Source organism: Alexandromys fortis, unplaced genomic scaffold (genome assembly GCF_014885135.2).
Source record: "Alexandromys fortis isolate MF-2015 unplaced genomic scaffold, M_Fortis_MF-2015_v1.1 scaffold_63, whole genome shotgun sequence".
NCBI classification, from domain to species: domain Eukaryota; kingdom Metazoa; phylum Chordata; class Mammalia; order Rodentia; family Cricetidae; genus Alexandromys; species Alexandromys fortis.
This window is the reverse complement of record NW_026067953.1, coordinates 8,821,693-8,845,919: the sequence shown is the minus strand read 5'-3', so window position 1 is coordinate 8,845,919 and position 24,227 is coordinate 8,821,693. Positions and strand designations below refer to the sequence as shown.

At 47.9% G+C, this 24,227-nt stretch overlaps 2 protein-coding genes, 1 long non-coding RNA gene and 1 pseudogene across 5 annotated transcripts; 3 read left to right on the top strand and 1 right to left on the bottom strand.

Moving 5' to 3' along the window:
- The first annotated feature begins 256 nt into the window (after window positions 1-256).
- Window positions 257-13,029, top strand: LOC126507276 (interferon alpha-inducible protein 27-like protein 2). Of its 3 annotated transcripts, none has more exons than XM_050151551.1 (7): window positions 258-422; window positions 1,063-1,214; window positions 1,919-2,050; window positions 4,507-4,536; window positions 5,413-5,574; window positions 5,939-6,103; window positions 12,735-13,029. In XM_050151551.1, exons 2-6 carry the CDS (start codon window positions 1,097-1,099, stop codon window positions 6,046-6,048), a joined length of 552 nt encoding a protein of 183 aa, XP_050007508.1. In that variant the 5' UTR covers window positions 258-422; window positions 1,063-1,096; the 3' UTR covers window positions 6,049-6,103; window positions 12,735-13,029. The 3 variants fall into 3 exon arrangements, with proteins under 3 accessions (XP_050007510.1, XP_050007508.1, XP_050007509.1); XM_050151552.1 differs by lacking the exon at window positions 12,735-13,029 and adding an exon at window positions 6,209-6,503; XM_050151553.1 differs by lacking the exon at window positions 4,507-4,536 and having other exon boundaries at window positions 257-422.
- LOC126507258 (interferon alpha-inducible protein 27-like protein 2A) lies at window positions 8,905-17,236 on the bottom strand. Its single transcript, XM_050151524.1, has 4 exons — window positions 17,205-17,236; window positions 16,735-16,928; window positions 9,584-9,745; window positions 8,905-9,125 (listed from the first exon to the last, which is right to left on the bottom strand). Exons 1-4 carry the CDS (start codon window positions 17,234-17,236, stop codon window positions 9,049-9,051), a joined length of 465 nt encoding a protein of 154 aa, XP_050007481.1. The 3' UTR covers window positions 8,905-9,048.
- Window positions 11,822-13,029, top strand: LOC126507277 (interferon alpha-inducible protein 27-like protein 2A; annotated as a pseudogene).
- A 2,109-nt stretch (window positions 17,237-19,345) lies between the features above and the next one.
- LOC126507241 (uncharacterized) lies at window positions 19,346-23,833 on the top strand. Its single transcript, XR_007593465.1, has 3 exons — window positions 19,346-19,546; window positions 20,447-22,962; window positions 23,627-23,833. It is a non-coding gene; the product is annotated as an uncharacterized lncRNA (long non-coding RNA).
- Window positions 23,834-24,227: the final 394 nt, after the last annotated feature.

The window sequence follows — 24,227 nt, the reverse complement described above, 5'->3', positions numbered from 1 at the left end:
ATGGGTTGGGGTAAAAACAGCCCTATCAAAGTAATATGTTACAATACATTGCAAACACAGTAACACTCAGAAGGCCTCAGTTATAGAATAATAGCATATTCTTTCCAACCCAGAAGGACCTGGAGAGAGCAGGGAAAACGAAACCTAACTCACTGGCTGCTTTGGATCACTGGGTGAGTCATCAATCAGAGTGGAATTTTTTTTTTTCAGGCCTGGAGAACAGGGAAAAGGAAACCTATCTCATTGGCTGCCTGGATCACTGGGTGTGTCTTCAAGAAGACTGGATTTTGTTTCAGGACTGGAGAGAACTGGGAAAACGAAACCCCTCTCGTCAGCAGCCTTGGACCACTGGGTGTGTCTTCAGCCAGAGTGGATATTTTTTTCCAAGAAAACTTAATTAGTTGACAGCTGTGCATCTCTAGGTACGTCTTCAAGCAAGGGTGAATTTTCCACTCGGAAAAGAACTGAATTTAACAGAAACACATTCAAGATCAGGGGGGAGAGGGGTGGATAGATGCAAGGGTGGGGTCGTGGTTGGTGGTGGTAAGTGTCATTTCAGGATACTCAGAAAAATCTATACTGGGTAAGGACAGGAGACAGATGGCTCCTTCCTGGAGCCCGTAGTCTTGGTGGCTAGGTCCCTTCAAGGTTGAGAGGAGGCCAGTGTACCCTCACTCTCCGCCCCATCTTTTGTTCCCATGAAAACACCATCAAGAGTGCCTACCTAGGAGGAAGGGATCCAAGGCTTCAGCTGCCCCTGCAGGCCAGAGAGGAGGTGAGTTGAGCTCCAAGTGTTAGAGCAACATGGCGAGAGTTGGCATTTGTCAGCAGCTGGACGTGCATGTCTTTGCCATGGAGCCTTTCACCCTGAGCAAATCACTTGCAGTGGCTGAAATGGTTCCTGAGCCCCCTTCTATTAAACAGGTGCAGGACCTTGCACTGTTACCACCAACTCTGACCAGGTGCTCTATCCACCCTGGAGACTCCGGGATTTCCAGGTTGGCAGGTGGGAATCCACCACTGGGCCCAGTCTCCTCAGCAAAACTCCAATTCCGTTAACAGATTCGGGTTGTATTTGGAACTTCTACTGGACCACATGGCATTGTCTGGAACAGGCACGCTAGTGGCTTCCCTTGTCTGCAAGATAACAGCTTCAACAGCTATGGCCAAAGCTGGAGGTGCAGTCTCGGGCACCATTCTAGCTGGCTCCCAGGGTAAGTGACAAAGGAGGCTCGAGAGTGGGGAGTGAGGAGATAGTGATGCAGAGTACAGCATCCTGCCCTTGGATCCCACTCTCACACACATGGCCTTATCTGTGAGAAAGCCCTGAAGGAGATCAGACCCTAGCATTGTCCTGGCCTTTGATTCCCTAACAGCACAGACCTACATGCTTTATTAGGTCCTACTCAGAAACCTGATTCCTGGGGTCTAGATCTGGGTTCTATATTCTGTTCTCATGTCTCTTTGATTTACCAGGAGAATTCCCATTTTTTTTCTTTCCCAAACTTTTGACCCTCTGAATCTACAAGCCAGGGTGTCGATCTCTACAAAGTTCTATACTTCAGTCCTTCCTCCAGTTTGTGTGGCCTCCTCCTCACTTTTATTTATTTATTTTCCTCCCAGATATCTTCTCTTTCACCCCCAAATTTTCAGGGTTTTGGTGTGAACATGTTTGTGTGTGTGTGTGTGTATGTTTCTGCAGACATATTATATCATTTGCATGGCTCTCCACCTGTGTCCCTAGAAGAACCTAGAGACATGGACTTCTGAAAGCACACACAGTCTTTTGTGCAGGTAGTGTTCTTTCCCTTTGTATCCCCAGGGCAGATGCACTTAAGGATTTCTCTAGACCACACCGAAGGCAATTCATGGAGGATGTGCTTCTGACACTTCCCAAACAGTAACATTTTCCCTCCAGGGCTCACCCTGTTAGCCCAGACTGCCCTGGGCTCTGGAGCACCTATGCTTGCATCTGCATTTGGGGCACTGAAGGCTGGAAGCATCCTGTCAGGGGGCCCTGCCTATGTCTTGGCTGTTTGTCCCACTGGAGGTAAGTGGCCCTGCATATCAGAAATCCTCCCTGAGCCCCGAATCGGCATGGAGAACTGTTAAGAAAAAAATATGAAGAAGGGCGGCTCTGCCAGTGCAAAGAAATCCAATAAGGTCAGATCAAACCAAATTAAAATGTACATTATTCATTAAGTACGATGCTCTTGAGAGACGGAGCTCATGGCAGGACAAGAAAGCAGGGAGCCCATGCAAACCTGAAACCACGTGTTTCTCCTCTGGGAGCCCACTTAAATACCCTGTGGGAGTGGTCCTGACCCCTCAAGAACTAGCATGCTGGGATTTGGAGTCCAGACTAATTTTAATGCAGCTCCCATGCCAGGGTCGTGGGCAAAGCTCAAGATTCAACAAGGACTATGACAGGCAACAGTTTGCTCTCCTTTCTGCTTGTCAGAAATGCAGATGGTTAGGGAACCCAGAGAAGTAGATAATATAGGATCACTGGATATTATTGCATGTATTCATGCCTCAATTTTTAGCCCATTACATTGATATATTCCTTAAAGTGTTCTAATAGCCTCAGAGGAAGATAACATTGTTGCCCTCTCTTTTTGGAGAGGGGGCTGAATCTATAGCCCAGGCTAGCTTAGGAGTCACTGTGCATGTAACACAGTAAAATTAATTGCCCTTAAGCCTGTGACAGTTTTCCTGTCCGTTGTCTCGATACTGAAACTGCTGGCACAGCCACCATGCCTGTCATTATTATTCCTCATTGACCAGAGGGACCATTGTTGAAGGCTCTGGGCAGGAGGAATTGTAGGGCTTCTCATTCTGCAAGGGCCAGTAAATAAAAAGGAAATTCAGAGTCGTGCAGGTGATGGTGGGAAGAGGCCCAAGACTGAAGTTCTAAATATCTCCAAAAGACTCAGCTAGTTCTGTGGCCTTCAGTTGAGCCCAGCATGGTGGGATTACGACAGATAGCACTTCTTTTGGAGCAAAGGCCTTCGTGTTTCATGGCCAGGGCAGCCTGGTAACTATGTCCCCTGCTTGCCAGTACCAGTGAACAGCAAATGCTTTCCAAGCTCATGAGCCCTTGGGTCCACGTGCCCTCCAGAGAGTGCTCCTGGCAACTCAGTACCTGCCTTGTACAAACCTGGCTTCCATTCCCCTAGCTTACCCCATAGGCCACTAGAGAGCTGCCTAAGCTCTCTGGATTACCTTTGACCTCCTGGCACTACCAGCTTCAGAGTTTTCAATCCTGGCACAAGTGTCTGCTGGGGACCAGGATCCTGCATGTTGTCTGGGGGCTCACAGTGTTGGGTGCTGAGCTCATATGTACCCAAACAAGGCTTAATATGGTAGCTCAATATCTAAATTAATGAATTCTGTTCAAAGGGGTCTGGGAAAGCTTCCGGAAAAAGTGAACAATGAATTGGTATCTCAGTTCACCCAAACAAGTCTCTTAAGTAGCCTTCAGCCAGGTGGTGGTAGTGCATGCCTGTAATCCCATCACTTGGAAATGAGAGGCAGGCAGATCTCTGAGTTCAAGACCAGCCTAGTCTAGACAGTGAGTTCCAGGACAGCCAAGGCTACACAGAGAGACCCTGTCAATATAAAAAAAAAAAATCAGTTCACAAGTTTGCATCACAGATGTGCTGCCTAGATCCAGTTAGACCTTACCATGAAGTACCTCTTTCTATACCCCGGAGATTTTCTGCATCACATAGGGCCAAGGAAGAGTGTCGGATAATCCACACTGGCAAACACTGAAACTGCTTCCTATCAACCAGCAGCACTATGTGAAGGGAAGAACCCACCAGGATAGCTATTGTGTCTGGATGAGAACAGAACCGAACGACTCACATAATACTCTGTTTCCTCACTAGTTGGTGGAAGATTTTGGGAACATTTAGGAGGTGCGACCTTGATGGAGGAGGTGTGCCACTGGGTTTAGATTTTGAAGTTTCAAAAACCTCCTGTGACTGCCTGCCTGCTACTGTGCTCCTGACCATGATGGCGGCTAAGCCCTCCATCAGTCAAGCCAGGACTGCCAATAACAGGCCGAGTACTCTGTGCTCACTGAGAGAGGCTACCACATGGTTTCTAGTGATACCCACAGGAATAGTGTTCTTTTTTTCTTTTCTCATGGAGCCAGGACAGTCATTTCCTTATCAGCCTGTATCCCCAGCTGGTTTTGTTTTTGTTTTGTTTGAACCTAGCCTTCTTTGGAGGCTACAGAGAACAGAAAAGGTAACCACATCAGACTTCCTTCCCCACAACAGGCAAACAGCAAGCAGGCAAATAATGGAAGAACAGAGCAAAATTCATCTGAGATGTCTGAGTTCTCCAGAGCCAAGCTGCCTGTGCCTCCTCAGGGCAGACAAATGCACGTGGGTCCTCCCTCTCAGGGAGGAACAGACAGGGTTCGGTCCTTCCTGTAAGCTGGATGGGGTAGGGGACAGTGCGGATCCTCTCACAGGATTCTCTTTTCCTTTCTAGCCAAGGCTGCTGTTGCTGTGCTTGGGGGAGGTAAGTATCTTCAGGGAAGGGGTACAAGTTCATTCCCACCCTCCCTGTAAACAGAGAGCCAGGAAACATCCCATTTTGCCCCAGGAGGCTTCCCTGCAGGTGCTGGGCAAGGCTGTAGATGGGAGGAAGGAAGTGGCTAGAAAGAAAGACCTGAGACAAAGGTGGAGTATACTGTAGTCACAGGCCACATCTCTAACAGGTACCCACCTCCTTGTTTAAGAATAGTCACCTTGATGCCTGGTGACTGGATTTAAACTCCTTTGAGCTCCTACTTTTCCTTTGAAAGATGAGCTCGTCAAGCTAACTTAGAGATGTCTAGGGTGTTGTATGGCTGAGTTGAGCAGAGTTGGAACGTACTAGACAATGCTTTCCAGGCCCCATCAGCTTGGTGGCTTCTGACTTGCTCACTGGAGACACAGCAGGACTCTTGACACCTCCTCCAGCCTCGATGGTTGTGTTCCATGCACCTGCTGTCTCCTGGGCAAGATGTGATCCTCTGCAAACACATACAATGGGCCAATCTCTTACCCAAGTATTAGATCAGGACAGACACTGAGGCCTCAACAGCAACTTACCGGGTGAAGGTCTTGCTACTCATCAGAGCCAGCCCAGGACTCTATCTGCAGTGACAAACATCCACTCTTTGCCTATGATCCCTGATTCCTGGTTCTCTGGTTCAGAGCCTGCCTCTAGAACTACTATCCACCTGTGCATTGCCCTTCTCCAAGGAGGGCTCAGAGGAAGAGGAAAAGACCTGGCCCAGTCTGCTCTGCTCATTCTCCCTTTCTCCAGACCCCAGCAATCCTTTTCCGTTCTGACCCAGTGTGTTGTGGGTCCGTTTCCCCAAATGCACCTGACACCAGCCTCTTCCCACAGCCATGACCGTAGCTGCTGTGCCTCCCGTGCTGGGTGCTGTGGGCTTCACTGGGACAGGAATTGCTGCCTCCTCTCTAGCAGCTAAGATGATGTCCTTGTCAGCTATTGCTAATGGGGGTGGAGTCGCGGCTGGTAGCCTGGTGGCCACTCTGCAGTCCGTGGGTAAGTGTCATGGCAGGTGGACTAGAGGGAGGGCAAGACACAGTCCAGCTTCTCACTTCCTGCTTTATCTTCTTTCAGGGTTTTAGCAGGAGAGCTGGAGGAGGGAGGAAAGGATTAGCTGGGGTACAAAGCTCCACCTTGGGTCCAGCCTTCTTTCCTAACAGAAAGGGAATCCCTAGAGTTCGTTATGGACTTCCTTTTGTTTCTTGTAAAAGTAATTGTGATGGATACAGATCCCAGAGACTTTAGAAGTAGCAATGCTGTAGAGAGTTTGTGACTTAGGTCATCTGAATGATGCTATGATGACCCTCTGGGACCCAGTTTGATCCCATCTCACGATTTTCATCATTTGTTTCTTCCCCAGGAGCTGCAGGACTCTCCCTGTCATCTAAAGTCCTCTTAGGCTCTGCAGGATCTGCCGTGGTGGCCAGTGTGATGGGCATCTCTCAGAGTTCCCGTCCTTCTCTCCTTTGAGAAGAGGACATGAAAGGATAGGGGTCAGGTCACAGCTTGTCCAACCTAGAGAATGGTCAGTTAACCTTAGTGGACAATCTGCCCTCCTGGCATCTACATGACCTCCCATTGTGTCAGCATAATGGTATCTCTGAGAGTTCTATCCTTTCACTCCTCACAGAAGCAGACAAGGAAGCAGAGGAGACAACCCCAAGCTTCTCCAACACAGAGAGTGATCAGTTAACCTCAGGGAATGATCTGTCCTCTTGGGATCTGCAGGATCTTCTCTTCTGTGTAGTGTAATTGCATCTGTGTGAGATCGAGTTCTCTGTTTAGAGGACAGGGGAGTAGAGGTGACACCTCCCTGCTTGGTCAACCTAGAGAATGATCAGTCAACCCCAGGAGATGATCTGCCAGTGTCAGATGCCTAATTGGAAATAAGAAATAAAACCAAGTGGTTGCCAGCCTTTTCCTTATCATCTTGTGTGTTGTTTGTGTGGTGAATGTTGAGCAGGGACTGTCGCTTCTGTTCCCTGGGCTTGGGTGGGTTAGGCTCACGTCTTTCTCCCACCATTTCTCACAGAGACACAGGGGTAGATGAGTGCTCAGGTAGAATAAGCTCAGCTTACAAACTGAAGTTATCCTTTTCCCTTTGATCTCTGAGCAGGTCACCTCCTCAGTGGCTCCTCCCTGCAGGGGGAATTGACCTATATTGACCAGGCAGGTGTGGGTTGGTTCGGGCCCTATGAGGAATTTAGCATGGCATCCTGCTATGAGCCACTGGTCTCGTCACCAGAGCCTGGTTTGTATTCCTACTGCCCTTGCACTAGGTATCCAGTGATTGATACTGGTGACCTGCACTCAAACCTCAGTCACCACAGAAACCTGAACCCTCTGCCTGCCCTCTCAGTAGCACAGCCTCACTGGAGGGAACTGTCTTCCTCTTCCTGTTTCCAACACAGACCTAGCCCATGTTTGGTATGCGGAAAATGCTTCACTGAATAGAATTTTTCTAGGGAAGTCTTAGACTTTTCTACTTGGGACAGACTCAGGCATGGAAGCAGAAAAACCACCCTGGGTCCTGGCCAAGGATCACTGCCAGACAGTGAAGCCCTCCTAGAGTGAGTTTTCTCTTCTCCCTGACCTGACTGGGACTCCAGCATTGCCCCAAAAAAGCAGGCTCTGAGCAGTTTTCCCCAGGTCCTTTTTATGAGGATCGAAGGACGCTTCTATAAATTACCAGCGTGTCTAGGTGAGAGACAAAGCACAAGAATCCCAGGAATCACCCATAGGGTTTGCTTCTATGACCCTCACCTGATGTCCACTCCCATAGGCACAGAAAGACCAGAAATGAAGCCAGCTTTAGTATTGGTTTTGCTGGGTAGTCAGCCCAAGTGAATAGAGAGGAATTTCCAAAGTTAGATATGAAGGGGCCCATAATTACTGGAGATTGCTGAAAAGGTTAACAATAACCTTTTTTTTATTGGAGAAAATGATAAACCAAAATGCAAAGGTTAATAATAACCTTTTACTGTGTGGGAGAAAATACAAAACCAAAGATTGACCTCAGCAGTGTTAGCAATGCTTTCAAAGGCCTATAAAAGAGATCCCAGATGGGAAATCAGGGACACCAAGAAGGAAGGGTCAACGAGGGCATCCTGCCCTATGCAAGTGATTTCAAAGGTGGGGGACCTCTTAGCTCAGGTATTTTGACCCTGGAAAAGGACAGCGGCCTATCTGTCCAACAGACTTGGTCCTGTTTCTGTCTGTTGGACACCACTGCTATGCTAATAAGGAAGCTGAGAAACTGACTTTGGACCAGGAGCGATTCCTAACCCCATCAGCCTTGTGGAGGTCCTCTAGAGGGGCCATTCCAGATAGGTGGGTATCGAAAGCCTGAATGATGTATTATCATCCACTTCTCCTGGACCAGCCTCACACCTGTTTCTGGAAAACTTAAGCCACCATCCCAGCCCTCCTGCTGAGAGACAAAGACCCCACAGAGCTTCTCCTTGATTGCCTGGAAGTGTTTGATGCATGAAACCATCAGACCTGACCTAACTGATGCCCTCACACAACCTTATGTCTCTCTGTGCGCTCCCCCTGAGAGACTTCTGCATGCCTCTCCTTGGGGCATCTATTTGTCCCTCCTCCAGGAAGTCTTCCAGATCTTTTTCTGAAGATCAAGACCTTGACTCTCAGTATTCGAAGATTGTGACTATCATTACTGTGAACGGTATACTGTGTCCCAATGGATTGACAAAGGGCCGAATCTTTCTGCCTCGGGACATCAGTGTGGACCTTTTCCAGCACTGCATTATGCATCACTTGGGTGATGACTACCCACCTTGGGTCAGGGTGTGGTCAGTGTCCCTGGTTATGAGGCAGGAATTTCGACCTTTTTTTTAACTTTATGGACATTTTATGGAGATGAGCATTTCTGATTCTATCTCCTTCCTGAGGTCCCCATGCATTAGCTCAGCCCAGTGAATCCCTGTTAGTTCTCTGTCAGTCTTTCAGCAGTACAGTGCGTTAGGTCTGTTCTGCTCATCGTCCTGCATATTCAGAACCATTGATGGCAAAGGACCAACAGCTTTCAGGTCAATGTTCTTGGATACTTCTCACCTTTGCCCCAGAACGGGAGCCTCTATGAGCCCAACTTTTAATAAGCAACACAGTGAGGTCCATAAAGACCCAAAGCGGCCCCCATGATACACATACCATCATAACTAAGGCAGGAGCCACATGAGGATTTTTCTCTTTTGGCTGTGTGTTGGCCACATCCATTTGATATCTAGCCTGATTTTGGCTGTGGAAACCTGTAGATTTGAAACTTTCAGTTATAAAACCCCTTCAAAGAGCCACCACAAGCAAAGATAGGTACACCAGCAAAAGGCCTTTATTTTTCATTGTTTTCTATGATGTCAGTGAGAGATTTTGAAGATCCTCTTGGGGTACACTGTCTCCTAGATACTCCGTATAGTCTTTGGGGTCTACTGGTAGAGGTGTTATCTCCTAAGTTCAAATCAAGATGGCGGCGGCAGCAGCCCCAACAGTACCCACGATCACGTTGGTTGATGTGGAGAGTCCAAGTACACCTGGGAAGGAGACAGTGCAGTGACCGTCAGTGGCCTGTGACTTAGATATGCCCCTCTGTCTTTTTGTATGAACCTTGGGCTCTGCTTTAGACAGAGATACTCAAACTAGGCCAGAAGGATTAGACAGATTTGGGTAACCTGAGTTACAGGAGAAAGACCTCTCCTGAGAAGACTGTCCTCTCTACATTACAGTACAGAGGGGGACACACTGGAGAAGGACACCCAGTTAGGGAAGATTCAGAGCCCAGGGAGCATGACTCTTGGACCAGGGCTCTTTACTGCTCTTGCCATCCAGCATCCTTGACTCTGCACCCCGCCCCAGCCTCACTCATAGTGAAGCAGATAGCAGGGACAGAAGTATAAGACACAGGTGATATTAAAGGTGGGAAAAGAGGGAGAGGCAGGGAGATGCCCTCCTTGGCTGTCTGTCCAGTCATCTTGCCTGGAAGGACACTTACCTGCTGACTGCATTGCTGCCACCATGCTTCCGGCTGCAACTCCACCCCCATTGGCGATTGCAGCTGCTGACATCATCTTGGCTGCTATGGATGCTGCTGCTATTCCTGTCCCCGTGAAGCCCATGGCAGTCAGGACTACAGGTGCAGCTCCCACACCCACAGCTGTAGGGAGAGGAGTTGGTGTGGACTCAGGGAAAAGACACACTCAAGAATTTTTGGACAGTTTGGGGGGGTCTATCTTTTACGAACAGCAGGTAAAGGGTCCAACGGTAAAGAAGGATAGGGCAGGGATCCAGGTGGAGGCCAAGAGGTCAGTGGAGGATCTGACAGAGCCAGGGTCTTACCAACTTGTCTGAACTTGGAGATCTCAGCACTGAGCCTCACTTTCTATGAAGGGTTGATCCACTATTTCATTTTAACTAACTGCCCCTCCCCTTGCTCAACATACTTCTCTCCTTTCTGTTCATTATATAAAAGCCTGGAGGAGAAACTAGTCAGTAAACGTGAATCTCATCCCCAGAGTGAGTGAGCACAGCTCTGGCCCTGGCTTTTCCCCAGGCAGCTCCAGAATCCAGCAGAAGGCAGGAACTGGTGTAGAGTCCACCGCAGAAAACAAAGCCCCAACAGCCTCACAACAGGCACAAGAAACATACCTGCTCCTACTGCAGCACCTATGAGTGTTCCTAGGAAGAGATAGGGTGGGTAGGGAAGGTTAGAGGTGGTTGAGATCAGTCAGTTCTTGCCAGATTTAGGTCAGGGTCCCAAGTTCCCAGCCCACGAGAGCACTGAGGTCTACTAACCTAACATGGTGAGAAGTCTTGTTACCTGGTAAGCTTAGGATGTGACTTTTATCTGAGAAGAGGGGGCAGATCCTTACTACTGAACCAATAGAGACATGGCCTGCCCCTTGCAATGAGTCAGCACTCTGATGTATATTTGAAAAGCAATAGGGGAAGTAGGTACCTGCTCCACCCATCAGCCTACTTCAGAGTGGATGGCTTCCCTTAGATTTCTTTCTATCTGACTGATGTTTAAACACACAGAGACTCTCTCTCTCTCTCTTTCACACACACACACACACAAACACACACATACACAGATATACACACACTCAACCACCCCTGCCCTGCCCACCTTACCCTTTACATTCTCCAGCCCACAGCAGCCATGCAGCTTTACAGGGATGGACAGGTGAGAAGGAGTGTGTGGGCGTCCTAGTGATGACACAAGACAGTTATTTTGGAGATCAATTTTACATCTCTGATTAGAGGGCCAGTCATAGCCTGAGAATTTTGATGTCCAATGTTTCTTCTTCTCTCCTCATTATCCCTTGTGTTCTTGCCCCATTCATGGGTGTTTTGGTCAAATTTTGAAATGGTAAATTTGCTAGTTTCTAGTGTCTTCAACCAGACTGGATTTTTTTTTTCAGGACTGGAGAGAACAGGGAAAATGAAACCTAACACCTTGGCTGTGTTGGATCACTGGGTGTGTCTTCAGCCACAGTGGACTTTTCAGGCCTGGAGAGAACAGGGGAAAAGGAAACTTATCTAATTGGTGGCCATGCATCTCTAGCTATGTCTTCAAGCAAGGATGGATTTTTCACTCTGAAAAGAACTGAATTTAACAAAAACACATTCAAGATCAAGCAGAAGACAGATAAAAGTGTGGGATGGTGGTTGCTGGTGGTAAGTGTCATTTCAGGATACTCAGAAAATCTATACTGGGTAAGGACAGGAGACAGATGGCTCCTTCCTGGAGTCCGTAGTCTTGGTGGCTAGGTCCCTTCAAGGTTGAGAGGAGGCCCGTGTACCCTCACTCTCCGCCCCATCTTTTGTTCCCATGAAAACACCATCAAGAGTGCCTACCTAGGAGGAAGGGACCCGAGGCTTCAGTTGCCCTGCAGGCTAGAGAGGAGGTGAGTTGAGCTCCAAGTGTTAGAGCAACATGGCGAGAGTTGGCATTTGTCAGCAGCTGGACATGCATGTCTTTGCCACGGAGCCTTTCACCCTGAGCAAATCACTTGCAGTGGCTGAAATGGTTCCTGAGCCCCCTTCTATTAAACAGGTGCAGGACCTTGCATTGTTACCACCAACTCTGACCAGGTGCTCTATCCACCCTGAAGTCTCCGGGATTTCCAGTTTGGCAGGTGGGAATTCACCACTGTGTCCCCAGTATCCTCAGCAAAACTCCAATTCCGTTAACAGATTCGTGTTGTGTTTGGAACTTCTACTGGACCCCATGGCATTGTCTGGAACAGGCACGCTAGTTGCTTCCTAGTCTGCATGATAACAGATTCAATAGCTATAACCAAAGCTGGAGGTGCGGTCTCGGGGACAATTCTAGCTGGCTCCCACAGCCATGACCTTAGGTGCTGTGCCCCCATGCTGGGTGCTGTGGGCTTCACTGGGACAGGAATTGCTGCCTCCTCTCTAGCAGCTAAGATGATGTCCTTGTCAGCTATTGCTAATGGGGGTGGAGTCGCGGCTGGTAGCCTGGTGGCCACTCTGCAGTCCGTGGGTAAGTGTCATGGCAGGTGGACTAGAGGGAGGGCAAGACACAGTCCAGCTTCTCACTTCCTGCTTTATCTTCTTTCAGGGTTTTAGCAGGAGAGCTGGAGGAGGGAGGAAAGGATTAGCTGGGGTACAAAGCTCCACCTTGGGGCCAGCCTTCTTTCCTAACAGACAGGGAATCCCTAGAGTTCGTTATGGACTTCCTTTTGTTTCTTGTAAAAGTAATTGTGATGGATACAGATCCCAGAGACTTTAGAAGTAGCAATGCTGTAGAGAGTTTGTGACTTAGGCCATCTGAATGATGCTATGATGACCCTCTGGGACCCAGTTTGATCCCATCTCACGATTTTCATCATTTGTTTCTTCCCCAGGAGCTGCAGGACTCTCCCTGTCATCTAAAGTCCTCTTAGGCTCTGCAGGATCTGCCGTGGTGGCCAGTGTGATGGGCATCTCTCAGAGTTCCCGCCCTTCTCTCCTTTGAGAAGAGGACATGAAAGGAAAGGGGACAGGTCACAGCTTGTCCAACCTAGAGAATGGTCAGTTAACCTTAGGGGACAATCTGCCCTCCTGGCATCTACAAGACCTCCCATTGTGTCAGCATAATGGTATCTCTGAGAGTTCTATCCTTTCACTCCTCACAGAAGCAGACAAGGAAGCAGAGGAGACAACCCCAAGCTTCTCCAACACAGAGAGTGATCAGTTAACCTCAGGGAATGATCTGTCCTCTTGGGATCTGCAGGATCTTCTCTTCTGTGTAGTGTAATAGCATCTGTGTGAGATCGAGTTCTCTGTTTAGAGGACAGGGGAGTAGAGGTGACACCTCCCTGCTTGGTCAACCTAGAGAATGATCAGTCAACCCCAGGAGATGATCTGCCAGTGTCAGATGCCTAATTGGAAATAAGAAATAAAACCAAGTGGTTGCCAGCCTTTTCCTTATCATCTTGTGTGTTGTTTGTGTGGTGAATGTTGAGCAGGGACTGTCGCTTCTGTTCCCTGGGCTTGGGTGGGTTAGGCTCACGTCTTTCTCCCACCATATCTCACAGAGACACAGGGGTAGATGAGTGCTCAGGTAGAATAAGCTCAGCGCACAAACGGAAGTTATCCTTTGCCCTGAGACCTCTGAGCAGGTCACCTCCTCAGTGGCTCCTCCCTGCAGGGGGAATTGACCTATATTGACCAGGCAGGTGTGGGTTGGTTCGGGCCCTATGAGGAATTTAGCATGGCATCCTGCTATGAGCCACTGGTCTCGTCACCAGAGCCTGGTTTGTATTCCTACTGCCCTTGCACTAGGTATCCAGTGATTGATACTGGTGACCTGCACTCAAACCTCAGTCACCACAGAAACCTGAACCCTCTGCCTGCCCTCTCAGTAGCACAGCCTCACTGGAGGGAACTGTCTTCCTCTTCCTGTTTCCAACACAGACCTAGCCCATGTTTGGTATGCGGAAAATGCTTCACTGAATAGAATTTTTCTAGGGAAGTCTTAGACTTTTCTACTTGGGACAGACTCAGGCATGGAAGCAGAAAAACCACCCTGGGTCCTGGCCAAGGATCACTGCCAGACAGTGAAGCCCTCCTAGAGTGAGTTTTCTCTTCTCCCTGACCTGACTGGGACTCCAGCATTGCCCCAAAAAAGCAGGCTCTGAGCAGTTTTCCCCAGGTCCTTTTTATGAGGATCGAAGGACGCTTCTATAAATTACCAGCGTGTCTAGGTGAGAGACAAAGCACAAGAATCCCAGGAATCACCCATAGGGTTTGCTTCTATGACCCTCACCTGATGTCCACTCCCATAGGCACAGAAAGACCAGAAATGAAGCCAGCTTTAGTATTGGTTTTGCTGGGTAGTCAGCCCAAGTGAATAGAGAGGAATTTCCAAAGTTAGATATGAAGGGGCCCATAATTACTGGAGATTGCTGAAAAGGTTAACAATAACCTTTTTTTTATTGGAGAAAATGATAAACCAAAATGCAAAGGTTAATAATAACCTTTTACTGTGTGGGAGAAAATACAAAACCAAAGATTGACCTCAGCAGTGTTAGCAATGCTTTCAAAGGCCTATAAAAGAGATCCCAGATGGGAAATCAGGGACACCAAGAAGGAAGGGTCAACGAGGGCATCCTGCCCTATGCAAGTGATTTCAAAGGTGGGGGACCTCTTAGCTCAGGTATTTTGACCCTGGAAAAGGACAGCGGCCTATCTGTCCAACAGACTTGGTCCTGTTTCTGTCTGTTGGACACCACTGCTATGCTAATAAGGAAGCTGAGAAACTGACTTTGGACCAGGAGCGATTCCTAACCCCATCAGCCTTGTGGAGGTCCTCTAGAGGGGCCATTCCAGATAGGTGGGTATCGAAAGCCTGAATGATGTATTATCATCCACTTCTCCTGGACCAGCCTCACACCTGTTTCTGGAAAACTTAAGCCACCATCCCAGCCCTCCTGCTGAGAGACAAAGACCCCACAGAGCTTCTCCTTGATTGCCTGGAAGTGTTTGATGCATGAAACCATCAGACCTGACCTAACTGATGCCCTCACACAACCTTATGTCTCTCTGTGCGCTCCCCCTGAGAGACTTCTGCATGCCTCTCCTTGGGGCATCTATTTGTCCCTCCTCCAGGAAGTCTTCCAGATCTTTTCCTGAAGATCAAGACCTTGACTCTCAGTATTCGAAGATTGTGACTATCATTACTGTGAACGGTATACTGTGTCCCAATGGATTGACAAAGGGCCGAATCTTTCTGCCTCGGGACATCAGTGTGGACCTTTTCCAGCACTGCATTATGCATCACATGGGTGATGACTACCCACCTTGGGTCAGGGTGTGGTCAGTGTCCCTGGTTATGAGGCAGGAATTTCGACCTTTTTTTTAACTTTATGGACATTTTATGGAGATGAGCATTTCTGATTCTATCTCCTTCCTGAGGTCCCCATGCATTAGCTCAGCCCAGTGAATCCCTGTTAGTTCTCTGTCAGTCTTTCAGCAGTACAGTGCGTTAGGTCTGTTCTGCTCATCGTCCTGCATATTCAGAACCATTGATGGCAAAGGACCAACAGCTTTCAGGTCAATGTTCTTGGATACCTCTCACCTTTGCCCCAGAACGGGAGCCTCTATGAGCCCAACTTTTAATAAGCAACACAGTGAGGTCCATAAAGACCCAAAGCGGCCCCCATGATACACAAACCATCATAACTAAGGCAGGAGCCACATGAGGATTTCTCTCTTTTGGCTGTGTGCTGGCCACATCCATTTGATATCCAGCCTGAATATGGCTGTGGAAACCTGAAGAATTGAAACTTTCAGTCATAAAACCCCTTCAAAGAGCCACCACAAGCAAAGATAGGGACACCAGCAAAAGGCCTTTATTTTTCATTGTTTTCTATGATGTCAGTGAGAGATTTTGAAGATCCTCTTGGGGTACACTGTCTCCTAGATACTCCGTATAGTCTTTGGGGTCTACTGGTAGAGGTGTTATCTCCTAAGTTCAAATCAAGATGGCGGCGGCAGCAGCCCCAACAGTACCCACGATCACGTTGGTTGATGTGGAGAGTCCAAGGACACCTGGGAAGGAGACAGTGCAGTGACCGTCAGTGGCCTGAGGCTTAGAAATGTCCCACTGTCTTTTTGTATGAACCTTGGGCTCTGCTTTAGACAGAGATACTCAAACTAGGCCAGAAGGATTAGACAGATTTGGGTAACCTGAGTTACAGGAGAAAGACCTCTCCTGAGAAGACTGTCCTCTCTACATTACAGTACAGAGGGGGACACACTGGAGAAGGACACCCAGTTAGGGAAGATTCAGAGCCCAGGGAGCATGAATCCTGGATCAGGGCTCTTTACTGCTTGCTCTGCCAGCCAGCATCCCTTACTCTGCACCCCGCCCCAGCCTCACTCATAGTGAAGCAGATAGCAGGGACAGAAGTATAAGACACAGGTGATATTAAAGGTGGGAAAAGAGGGAGAGGCAGGGAGATGCCCTCCTTGGCTGTCTGTCCAGTCATCTTGCCTGGAAGGACACTTACCTGCTAACTGCATTGCTGCCACCATGCTTCCGGCTGCAACTCCACTCCCATGGCGACTGCAGCTGCTGACATCATCTTGGCTGCTATGCATGCTGCTGCTATTCCTGTCCCCGTGAAGCCCATGGCAGTCAGGACTACAGGTGCAGCTCCCACACCCACAGCTGTAGGGAGAGGAGTTGGTGTGGACCCAGGGAAAAGACACACTCAAGAATTCCTGGAAAGTTTGGGGGGGTCTATCTTTTATGAACAGCAGGTAAAGGGTCCAACGGTAAAGAAGGATAGGGCAGGGATCCAGGTGGAGGCCAAGGTCTTACCAACTTGTCTGATCTTGGAGATCTCAGCACTGAGCCTCACTTTCTATGAAGGGTTGATCAACTACTGCATTTTAACTAACCGCCCCTCCCCTTGCTCAACATACTTCTCTCCTTGCTCTTCATTATATAAAAGCCTGGAGGAGAAACTAGTCAGTAAACGTGAATCTCATCCCCAGAGTGAGTGAGCACAGCTCTGGCCCTGGCTTTCCGCAGGCAGCTCCAGAATCCAGCAGAAGGCAGGAACTGGTGTAGAGCCCACTGCAAACCACAAAGCCCCCACAGCCTCTCAACAGGCACAAGAAACATACCTGCTCCTACTGCAGCAGCTATGAATGTTTCTAGGGAGAGATGGGGTGGGTAGAGAAGATTAGAGAGAGTTACTTGAGTTCTTTTTAGGTTTGGGTCAGGGAGCCCAGTTCCCAGCCCATGCCAGCGCTGAGGTCTACTAACCCAACATGGTGAGATGTCTGGGTAACTGGTAAGCTTAGGAAGTGACTTAAATCTGAGGAGAGAAGGACAGACCCTTGGTTCTGAACCAATAGAGACAAGGCCTGCCCCTTACAATGAGTCAGCTCCCTGTTGGGGTTTCAAAGGAATAGGAGAAGTAGGCACCTGCTCCACCCATCTGCCTACTTCTGAGTAGATGGCTTTACTTAGATTTGTTTCAATTCTGACTGATGTTTAAAACACACACACACACACACACACACACACACACAGACACACACACATACACACACACACACACACTCAACCACCCCTGCCCTGCCCACCTTACCCTTTACATTCTCCAGCCCACAGCAACCCCATAGCTTTACAGGGATGGGGAGGTGGGAAGGAGTATGTGGGGGTCAGGATGATGACACAAGAAGTTATATTGGAAATCAATTTTACCCCTCTTATCAGAGGGTCAGCCACAGCCTGAGGCTTGTGATGTCCAGTGTTTCTTCTTTCCTCCTCGGTATCCCTTGTGTTCTAGCCCCTTCATGGATGTTTTGGTCAGACTTTTTGAAATGGTAAGTTCACTGGTGTCTGGAGGAGTCACGTTTGTTCTTCTCAAGGGGCACGGGTGCTGGGAGCAGTTAGCATAAGACGAAAAGCCAGCAACAGCGTGCATATGTCAGGGTAATAGTAAAACACGGATTTTATAATATGGGACACAAATGTGTTCCGGTTTTTTTTTTTTTTTCTTTCTGAGACTGGTTTCTCTGTGTAGCACTGGCCGTCCTGGAAATCTATCTCCATAATAGTCTGGCTTCGAACTCAGAAATCTACCTGCCTTTTCTTTTCTAATGCTGGGTTAAAGATATGGACCAACATGCCTGGCTTCTGATGTCTTTTTCTACTACAACATATTAGAGTGGTGGGTGAACAGAGAAAGACATAAAAAGGAAAGGAAAGGAAAGGAAAGGAAAGGAAAGGAAAGGAAAGGAAAGGAAAGGAAAGGAAAGGAAAGGAAAGGAAAGGACATGGCTGCTCCTAGGTGTGGTGGAGGAGAACGCTCGTTACAGATATGGCTGAGACCATAGTCAGAGCTATGGATATCTGGAGGAGTCCAGGGTGGACGTGACCAGACTGAGCCAGGCTTATGGGGAGAAACCATGGGGGAGGGAGAATCCAGAGAGAGAGGAACCAGGTGCACCAGTCAGGAGGTCAAAGGTACAAAAGGAGTGGGTAATGCAAATGTCTGTATTGTACAGAGAAGTGCTTCCCCATGGGGGAAGGGCAGCATAGCCCGCTCCCCCCCCCACACACACACCTGAGAGTTCATGGTAGAGGGTTGGGTATGCCAGTCATAGCCTGTAATGGGTGAGGAGGGACTCAGAGATGCTGGGAGATCCTGGCTGCCAGGTCTGCTTTGAAATGCTAAATGAACAGCAGAGCCATTTGTCCTGGGTGTGAGACCTAACACCTATATAACCTTTGGTTAAAGATGAACTGGAGGGCAGGCTTTTAGGATGCTGTCTTTTCTGGTTTCTATACTTTGGAAAGCATCACACTGTACACTGTGGGACCTGGTTTCTCTGCATTATTGTTGAGGTTGAGGACTTCAGCCTTCCCCAGTGAGAAACTCTCAGTACTCAGAGATAAAGGAAAAACTTCGTTAGTGGTGTGCAGCACTTAAAAGGATGAAGACTAGAACAGAGAAATCTCCTGGCTTATTGAGGGTTAGGCATTGCCACAGTCTTAGGGTGTTCTTTCATTCCCTGCCCCAAGCGAGATTTTTCCTGACTTAAGTAAGTTTTACAGCAGCTGAGATTTGCACGTTTCTGATCAAGCCAGTTCTGTCTTCAGCAAACAGAATGTGCTGGCTGTTGTAGTTGATATTGGTGACGGTCACTTGGAAGGGAGAGAACAGGATGGGCAGGCATGTTTACAGAGTAGTCAGCAGCTCAGTGTTACTTTTGCTGTCTCAGATGGAGATGGCTTCCTCTTCTGTTTTATTTTTCTTGAAGGAACTCTAGCCAGACAGGGCATGGCAAACATGGCCTCAGCAGGCCTTGCCCTTCTCCTTCCCTCTCGTTAGTATCTGGGCGCACCTTGGCCATGCCCCTTTGGAACCTGACACAGTGTGCCAACCCTCTGCACAGGGCAAGCAGCTGCCGGACTGTATGCATGTGCAGAGGTTCCTTTAAGAAACCAGTTCAGCTCACTATAGATCTTGACGAGTTCAAGAATAAGAAAATAAAAATGTAGACTCCAGAAATAAGAATGTAGAAATAAAGAAATATAAAGTTACAAGTCTAGGAGAATGATAACAGACTGTCAGCAGCTTCCTCGGTAGACCAAGGATCAATCGTTCACAGTGAGCTATTTTCTCAGATGCTTGGGAAGCCTCCATCAGCTTTGGTCATTCCATTTTACAACTGGCTCTTCTATTTTCAAGGCCTCTCTCTGCAAACTCAGAATAGTTTCCTGGCTAATCATGATCAACAGCAGATATGAGCTGAGCTAACCTAGCGACCTTTGGGTTAGGCGCTGTCTCTGTTCTGGGAAACTGGCAGCATCAGAGGGAAGGCATGGGGCTTCAGTAAACACTGCCTGAAAATACCAGGAGCGACAGTGGATTAAGTACAGACACTGGTTTGACTAATGAACTCTGCTAATGGAGGTTGTAAGGTAAGGCCATATGTATCCAAATTTACCTTGAGATACTGTGAAAAGCTTCCTGCTATCTTCTAAGTTCCCAGCCTAAGAACCAATTATCCTGATTTATTAACCCTCTGATATTGCTAGCAGTCCCTTTTCTTAACTAATTGCTAAAGATATCTGTTTACTTGCAATTAGTGACTTTCCCTGTAATCTCCTCTGAAACATATTTCATGGTAGCTGCCTAGTTACCCATTGAAGTTAGAACCCACTCCCCGCTTAGGGTCTCTGTTGACTAACCCACTGGTCAGGGCAAGATCATAAACATTCCTTTGTTAAGACCTAATGCTTGGTGCCCCTACTATAAAAAGATGGGTTCAGAAAGTGGCTTTTTGCCACAGCCTAACAAACACCATCTCTGGCTGTGGTCTCAGCTAGCTGATAAGCTTCTGTGCCCCACGGTGTTTATTTTACTTTTTTTAAAAAAATATTTATTTATTCATTTATTTATTTATTATGTATACAATATTCTGTCTGTGTGTATGTCTGCAGGCCAGAAGAGGGCACCAGACCTCATTCCAGATGGTTGTGAGCCACCATGTGGTTGCTGGGAATTGAACTCAGGACCTTTGTAAGAGCAGGCAATGCTCTTAACCACTGAGCCATCTCTCCAGCCCCCTTTACTTTTGTTTTTAAGTTTGCATCTAGTTTTCCTGGAATCTGGAATAAAGTTTGCTTCTGATTTATTAGACTTTGGTGGTCTGTCCCCATCTTTGTGCAACCCCCCCTGGACCCAACATTTTCGTGGCCTGTATGGGGAGTGCAAACCTGGTTTTGAGGGGATACCCCAGTCTCTTGTTGTTGTTGTTGTTGTTGTTGTTGTTGTTGTTTTTTGGCAAACTTCATTATTCTGTTTTTACCAATTGATAGGTTTCTGGTTCTGGTTCCTGGTGTCCGGACAGTCTGGAGTCTCAAGGAGATCTAGTGGATGCACTTCTAAACTCAGAGCGGGAGGAAAATAGGGAACGCTCTTATTCCTCCTTTGGCTATTCGGTCGTGAGATTGCGGCCTTTTGGAACTGGTATGGGATCTCATGACCCAGCAACCGCCATGCCTTGTCAGTTCTGTTTCATGCCATGCTGTCATGTTGTCTGTTGTCAGTCTTCTCGCTGTGGTTGTGTGTAAAGTCATTTCCACTATGGGAAAAGCTTCTTCCAAACCTAAGGCTCCCCTGAACCTTGCCCTTTCTCTTTTCCAGGATTGCTGCCTCTGTAGCCCGTGTTTAGCCAGAGCTTCTCAAGACCTTATTGGTCCCCACATGGAGCTCCTCTTCCCTCTTCCTTCCCATCCTCTCCTTCCCAATCCTCTGTCCCTGAGCCCAGGCACTTGCACTCATTCAGGGAAGCCACAGGTGCTGGCATCTCTTGCTCTTCCCCTCCACACTTTGGGACCTCCTAATGAGGATGGCACCCCCCCACACACACACATACACCTGCTTTATTTCCTCTTTCAACTAGTGATCTGTATTACTGGAAACTTCAGACTCCTTCCTTTACTGAGAAACCCCAAGCAATAATAGATCTCCCAGTTACCGTCCTGCTTACACATTCCCTAACCTGGGGGAGATTGCCAGCAATTGTCCAGATAATGGTCACCACTGAAGAAAGAGATAGAATTCAGCGAGAATGCTGCAGCAGGTTCCAGAGATGGTCGACCCACTAATGATGAGGTATTCATTAACGAGGTGGTCTCTGAACACCTGCTAGGCTGCCCTCCAGTCTGGCTAAGGCTCCTGCAGCCCCAGATATTAAGAGGAAACTTCAGCAACTCAAAGAACTTGACGGTAAAAATCTGCCTGAGTTGATTGCTATAGCCACTAAGGTTTACAAGCGCAGAGAAACACCTGCGGGTAAGCAAGCTCGGGGACTGGCAAAAATCTTACTGGCAGATAAGAGCGGGGGACCTGATGGGCAGAGGGAACACAGACTGTCCCAACTAGCCAACGGGCAATGGCCACAAAGGAAGAAGGGACAAAAAGTCCTAAAATTGGCAGGTCTAGATGATTGAAGGAAATGGGGTTTAAAGCCTCTCCTTGAGCCTTGGGTAACCCTAAAAGTTGAGGGGCAACCTGCTGATTTCCTAGTGGACACTGGTACTCACAATTCAGCGTTAAAAACTCCACTGGGGTCTCTATCAGACAAACAAATGTGGTTCAAGGGGATACAAGGACAGCCCTGCTACCATGGACCACAAAACAGATTGTAAAATTGGGAAGAAAGAAAGTTACACATCCCTGAATGCCGTTACCCGCTCCTGGAAAGAGGCTTATTGCCTAAGACAAAAGCCCAAATTCATCTCACTGGGAAGGGGGTGACGATCTCCCCATGGCCGGAAGTCTATGCCTTATGCCTAGATCTGAAAGAATACAGGCTCTCCTGACATACTCTCACTCTAATGGCTGACCTCCAGCGCTCCATCCCAGGAGTGTGTGCAGAAACTAATCCACCAGGACCAGCGATTCAGGAGCCCCCAGCTGTAGTCACCTTAAAATCCAATACCCAGTTAGGCCAGAGTGAGGCAGTACCCTATGACCCCAGAGGCCAAGTTGGGCATTACTAACCATATCAATTGGTTCCTGGAGCATGAAATCCTGGTGCCTTGCCAGTCTCCATAGAACACCCCACTTCTGCCAGTTAAGAAGCCAGGGACCAGTGACTATCAACCCATGCAAGATCTTAGGGAGATTAACAAACAGGATAAAGACATTCGTGTTACAGTTCCCAACTCCTGTAATCTCCTGAGCTCCCTCTCTCTGGAGATCTCAGGGATGCCTTCTTCAGCCTAACTCTTGAAGCTAAGAGTCAGCTGCTTTTCGCTTTCAAATGGCATGACCAAGACCAGGGCTTCAGTGGTCAGCTCACCTGGACCCGCCTGCCACAAGGATTCAAAAATTCCTCAACTGTCTTTGACAAAGCCCTACAATGAGACTTGAAGGATTATCGGTCCTTACACCCGGAGGTTCCTCTGAGCCTCAGGCCCTTTCGGATCCTATTCTCTCACTCCCAGGATTTCAGAAATCTAACAGAAGATTTGGCCAGCCTCCCCTGCCCCTCTCTGCCTCAGGAGCCCAGGCTTCAGCAGGCTCCTGTCTGAGCTAGCACTGCTGGTAGTCAGGGAGAGGATAGCCCCTCCTCCACAGGTACTGCAGTCCCAGGCCCAAATGCCAAGGAGGAGCCAGAAGGACAGAGACTTCAAGGCCAGGTGCCGAGGATAGCCACTGTCAGATGCTTCTCCTGGACCATAACTGGTTTTGGTCTCACAAAATGACACCTGCTCCAAAGTGGCACAGCGGGAAACACCAGGCAGAGCAGCTGCAGGTGCAGACCCACCAGGAAAGCACAAATGGCCTGCAGCCCCTCCCCCACCTAAAACTTCAGCTAGAAAAGGTAAGAAAAGTTTTGTCTGGTTTAAATGCATAAACATGGCCACTGCTTATTTCTAAATGTATGAGTTAACCATGTTCAGTGTGTACTGGCTGCAGCCCTGACTGACCAAGCTTAAAATTTACCTCTAAATGTTTTGATTATTAAGTCTGATATAGTCGCTTTTCTTTGCCTTCTCAGGAGACAGTCTCAATGTGGTACAAACTTACTCTGCTATTACCCCCCCCCAAAAATTGTTATCTTAATTTCCTTATTGAATTCATCATCTACAATTAAAAGGTTTTTATTTTGATACTAAAAGAGCTTCAATTGAAAATCATTATTCTTGACTAAATCTGACAGAAATGTAATATAAAGTCCTAGTCTTATAAAAGCTGCTAACATGTAGACTGTTAAGAAATACAACATGTAACATATAGATTGTTAAGAAATACAAGCTAAGAGTCAACTTATAAATGACAAGCCATTGGTCATTGTCATGCTAAGTACTGGTATGATTAATTGCAGAGATGAGCCTTACCTATTGTGCTTAGGACAAATAGCTGGTGGCAAGGGTTGTCTGCACAGATATAGCTAATAAACAGGCAGTCCTCAAATACTCAGAGATCTGCAGAAAATGGCATTTAAATGTTTTACCAAAAAGTTTTTTTTTTTTTTTTTATAATAGAGAGACATCCCAGCTCCAGACAGCTCCTCTGTTTCCTCCAAAGAGGACAGATGGGCACAGAAGAAAAATCTACTCAAAACTGGCTCAAAAGTGGCAGCACTAGCCACTGAGAGAACCTGCCTTTCACCTCAACTACTGCAAAGACTCTCTTCAGAGGGTGGAGAAAACAGGATACTGGGAAATTGACAGCCTCGAGGTGTCTAAGGCAAAGGGTGGGCTGGTCCTATGGGATCTTCTGGGACCTTGCAAGCAGGAAGATGGATGCTGTCCTATCACCCGTCCTCAACGACCATGGAGGACCCCGGGGCAGCTGTCTAGGTAGCCAGCAAGTAAGTCTTTGTCATTTTTTTTAAGTCAATAACTCAGGTAAAATTTATTCCTCTCAGGACTCTGATGTTGTTTGATGATTAATAGCTTTGCCAGCTTAAAAGCTTCAGCTGCCTTCTCAGCTCTCTGTAAGATTCAGGTCACAGCTCTCACTCTCTTAGAGCCAATACAAAGTCTAGACACAGTTCACCTTGCAGAGAGAGGGGGGAGGGGAGAAGAGAGAGAGAGAGAGAGACAGAGAGACAGAGAGACAGAGAGAGACAGAGAGACAGAA

Bases quoted from the DNA above. Each gene is read 5' to 3' on its own strand.
- LOC126507276 (XM_050151551.1), top strand. From the start codon at position 1,097: ATGGCATTGTCTGGAACAGGCACGCTAGTGGCTTCCCTTGTCTGCAAG. The intron at 2,051-4,506 runs GTAAGTGGCCCT...TTTCCTTTCTAG, and splicing joins GGCTGTTTGTCCCACTGGAG to CCAAGGCTGCTGTTGCTGTG. The intron at 4,537-5,412 runs GTAAGTATCTTC...CTCTTCCCACAG, and splicing joins TGTTGCTGTGCTTGGGGGAG to CCATGACCGTAGCTGCTGTG.
- LOC126507258 (XM_050151524.1), bottom strand. From the start codon at position 17,236: ATGGGGTTGCTGTGGGCTGGAGAATGTAAAGG. The intron at 16,929-17,204 runs GTAAGGTGGGCA...TTCTCTCCTCAG, and splicing joins TGGGCTGGAGAATGTAAAGG to ATTTAAGTCACTTCCTAAGC. The intron at 9,746-16,734 runs GTATGTTTCTTG...CTCTCCCTACAG, and splicing joins AGCTGCTGCAGTAGGAGCAG to CTGTGGGTGTGGGAGCTGCA.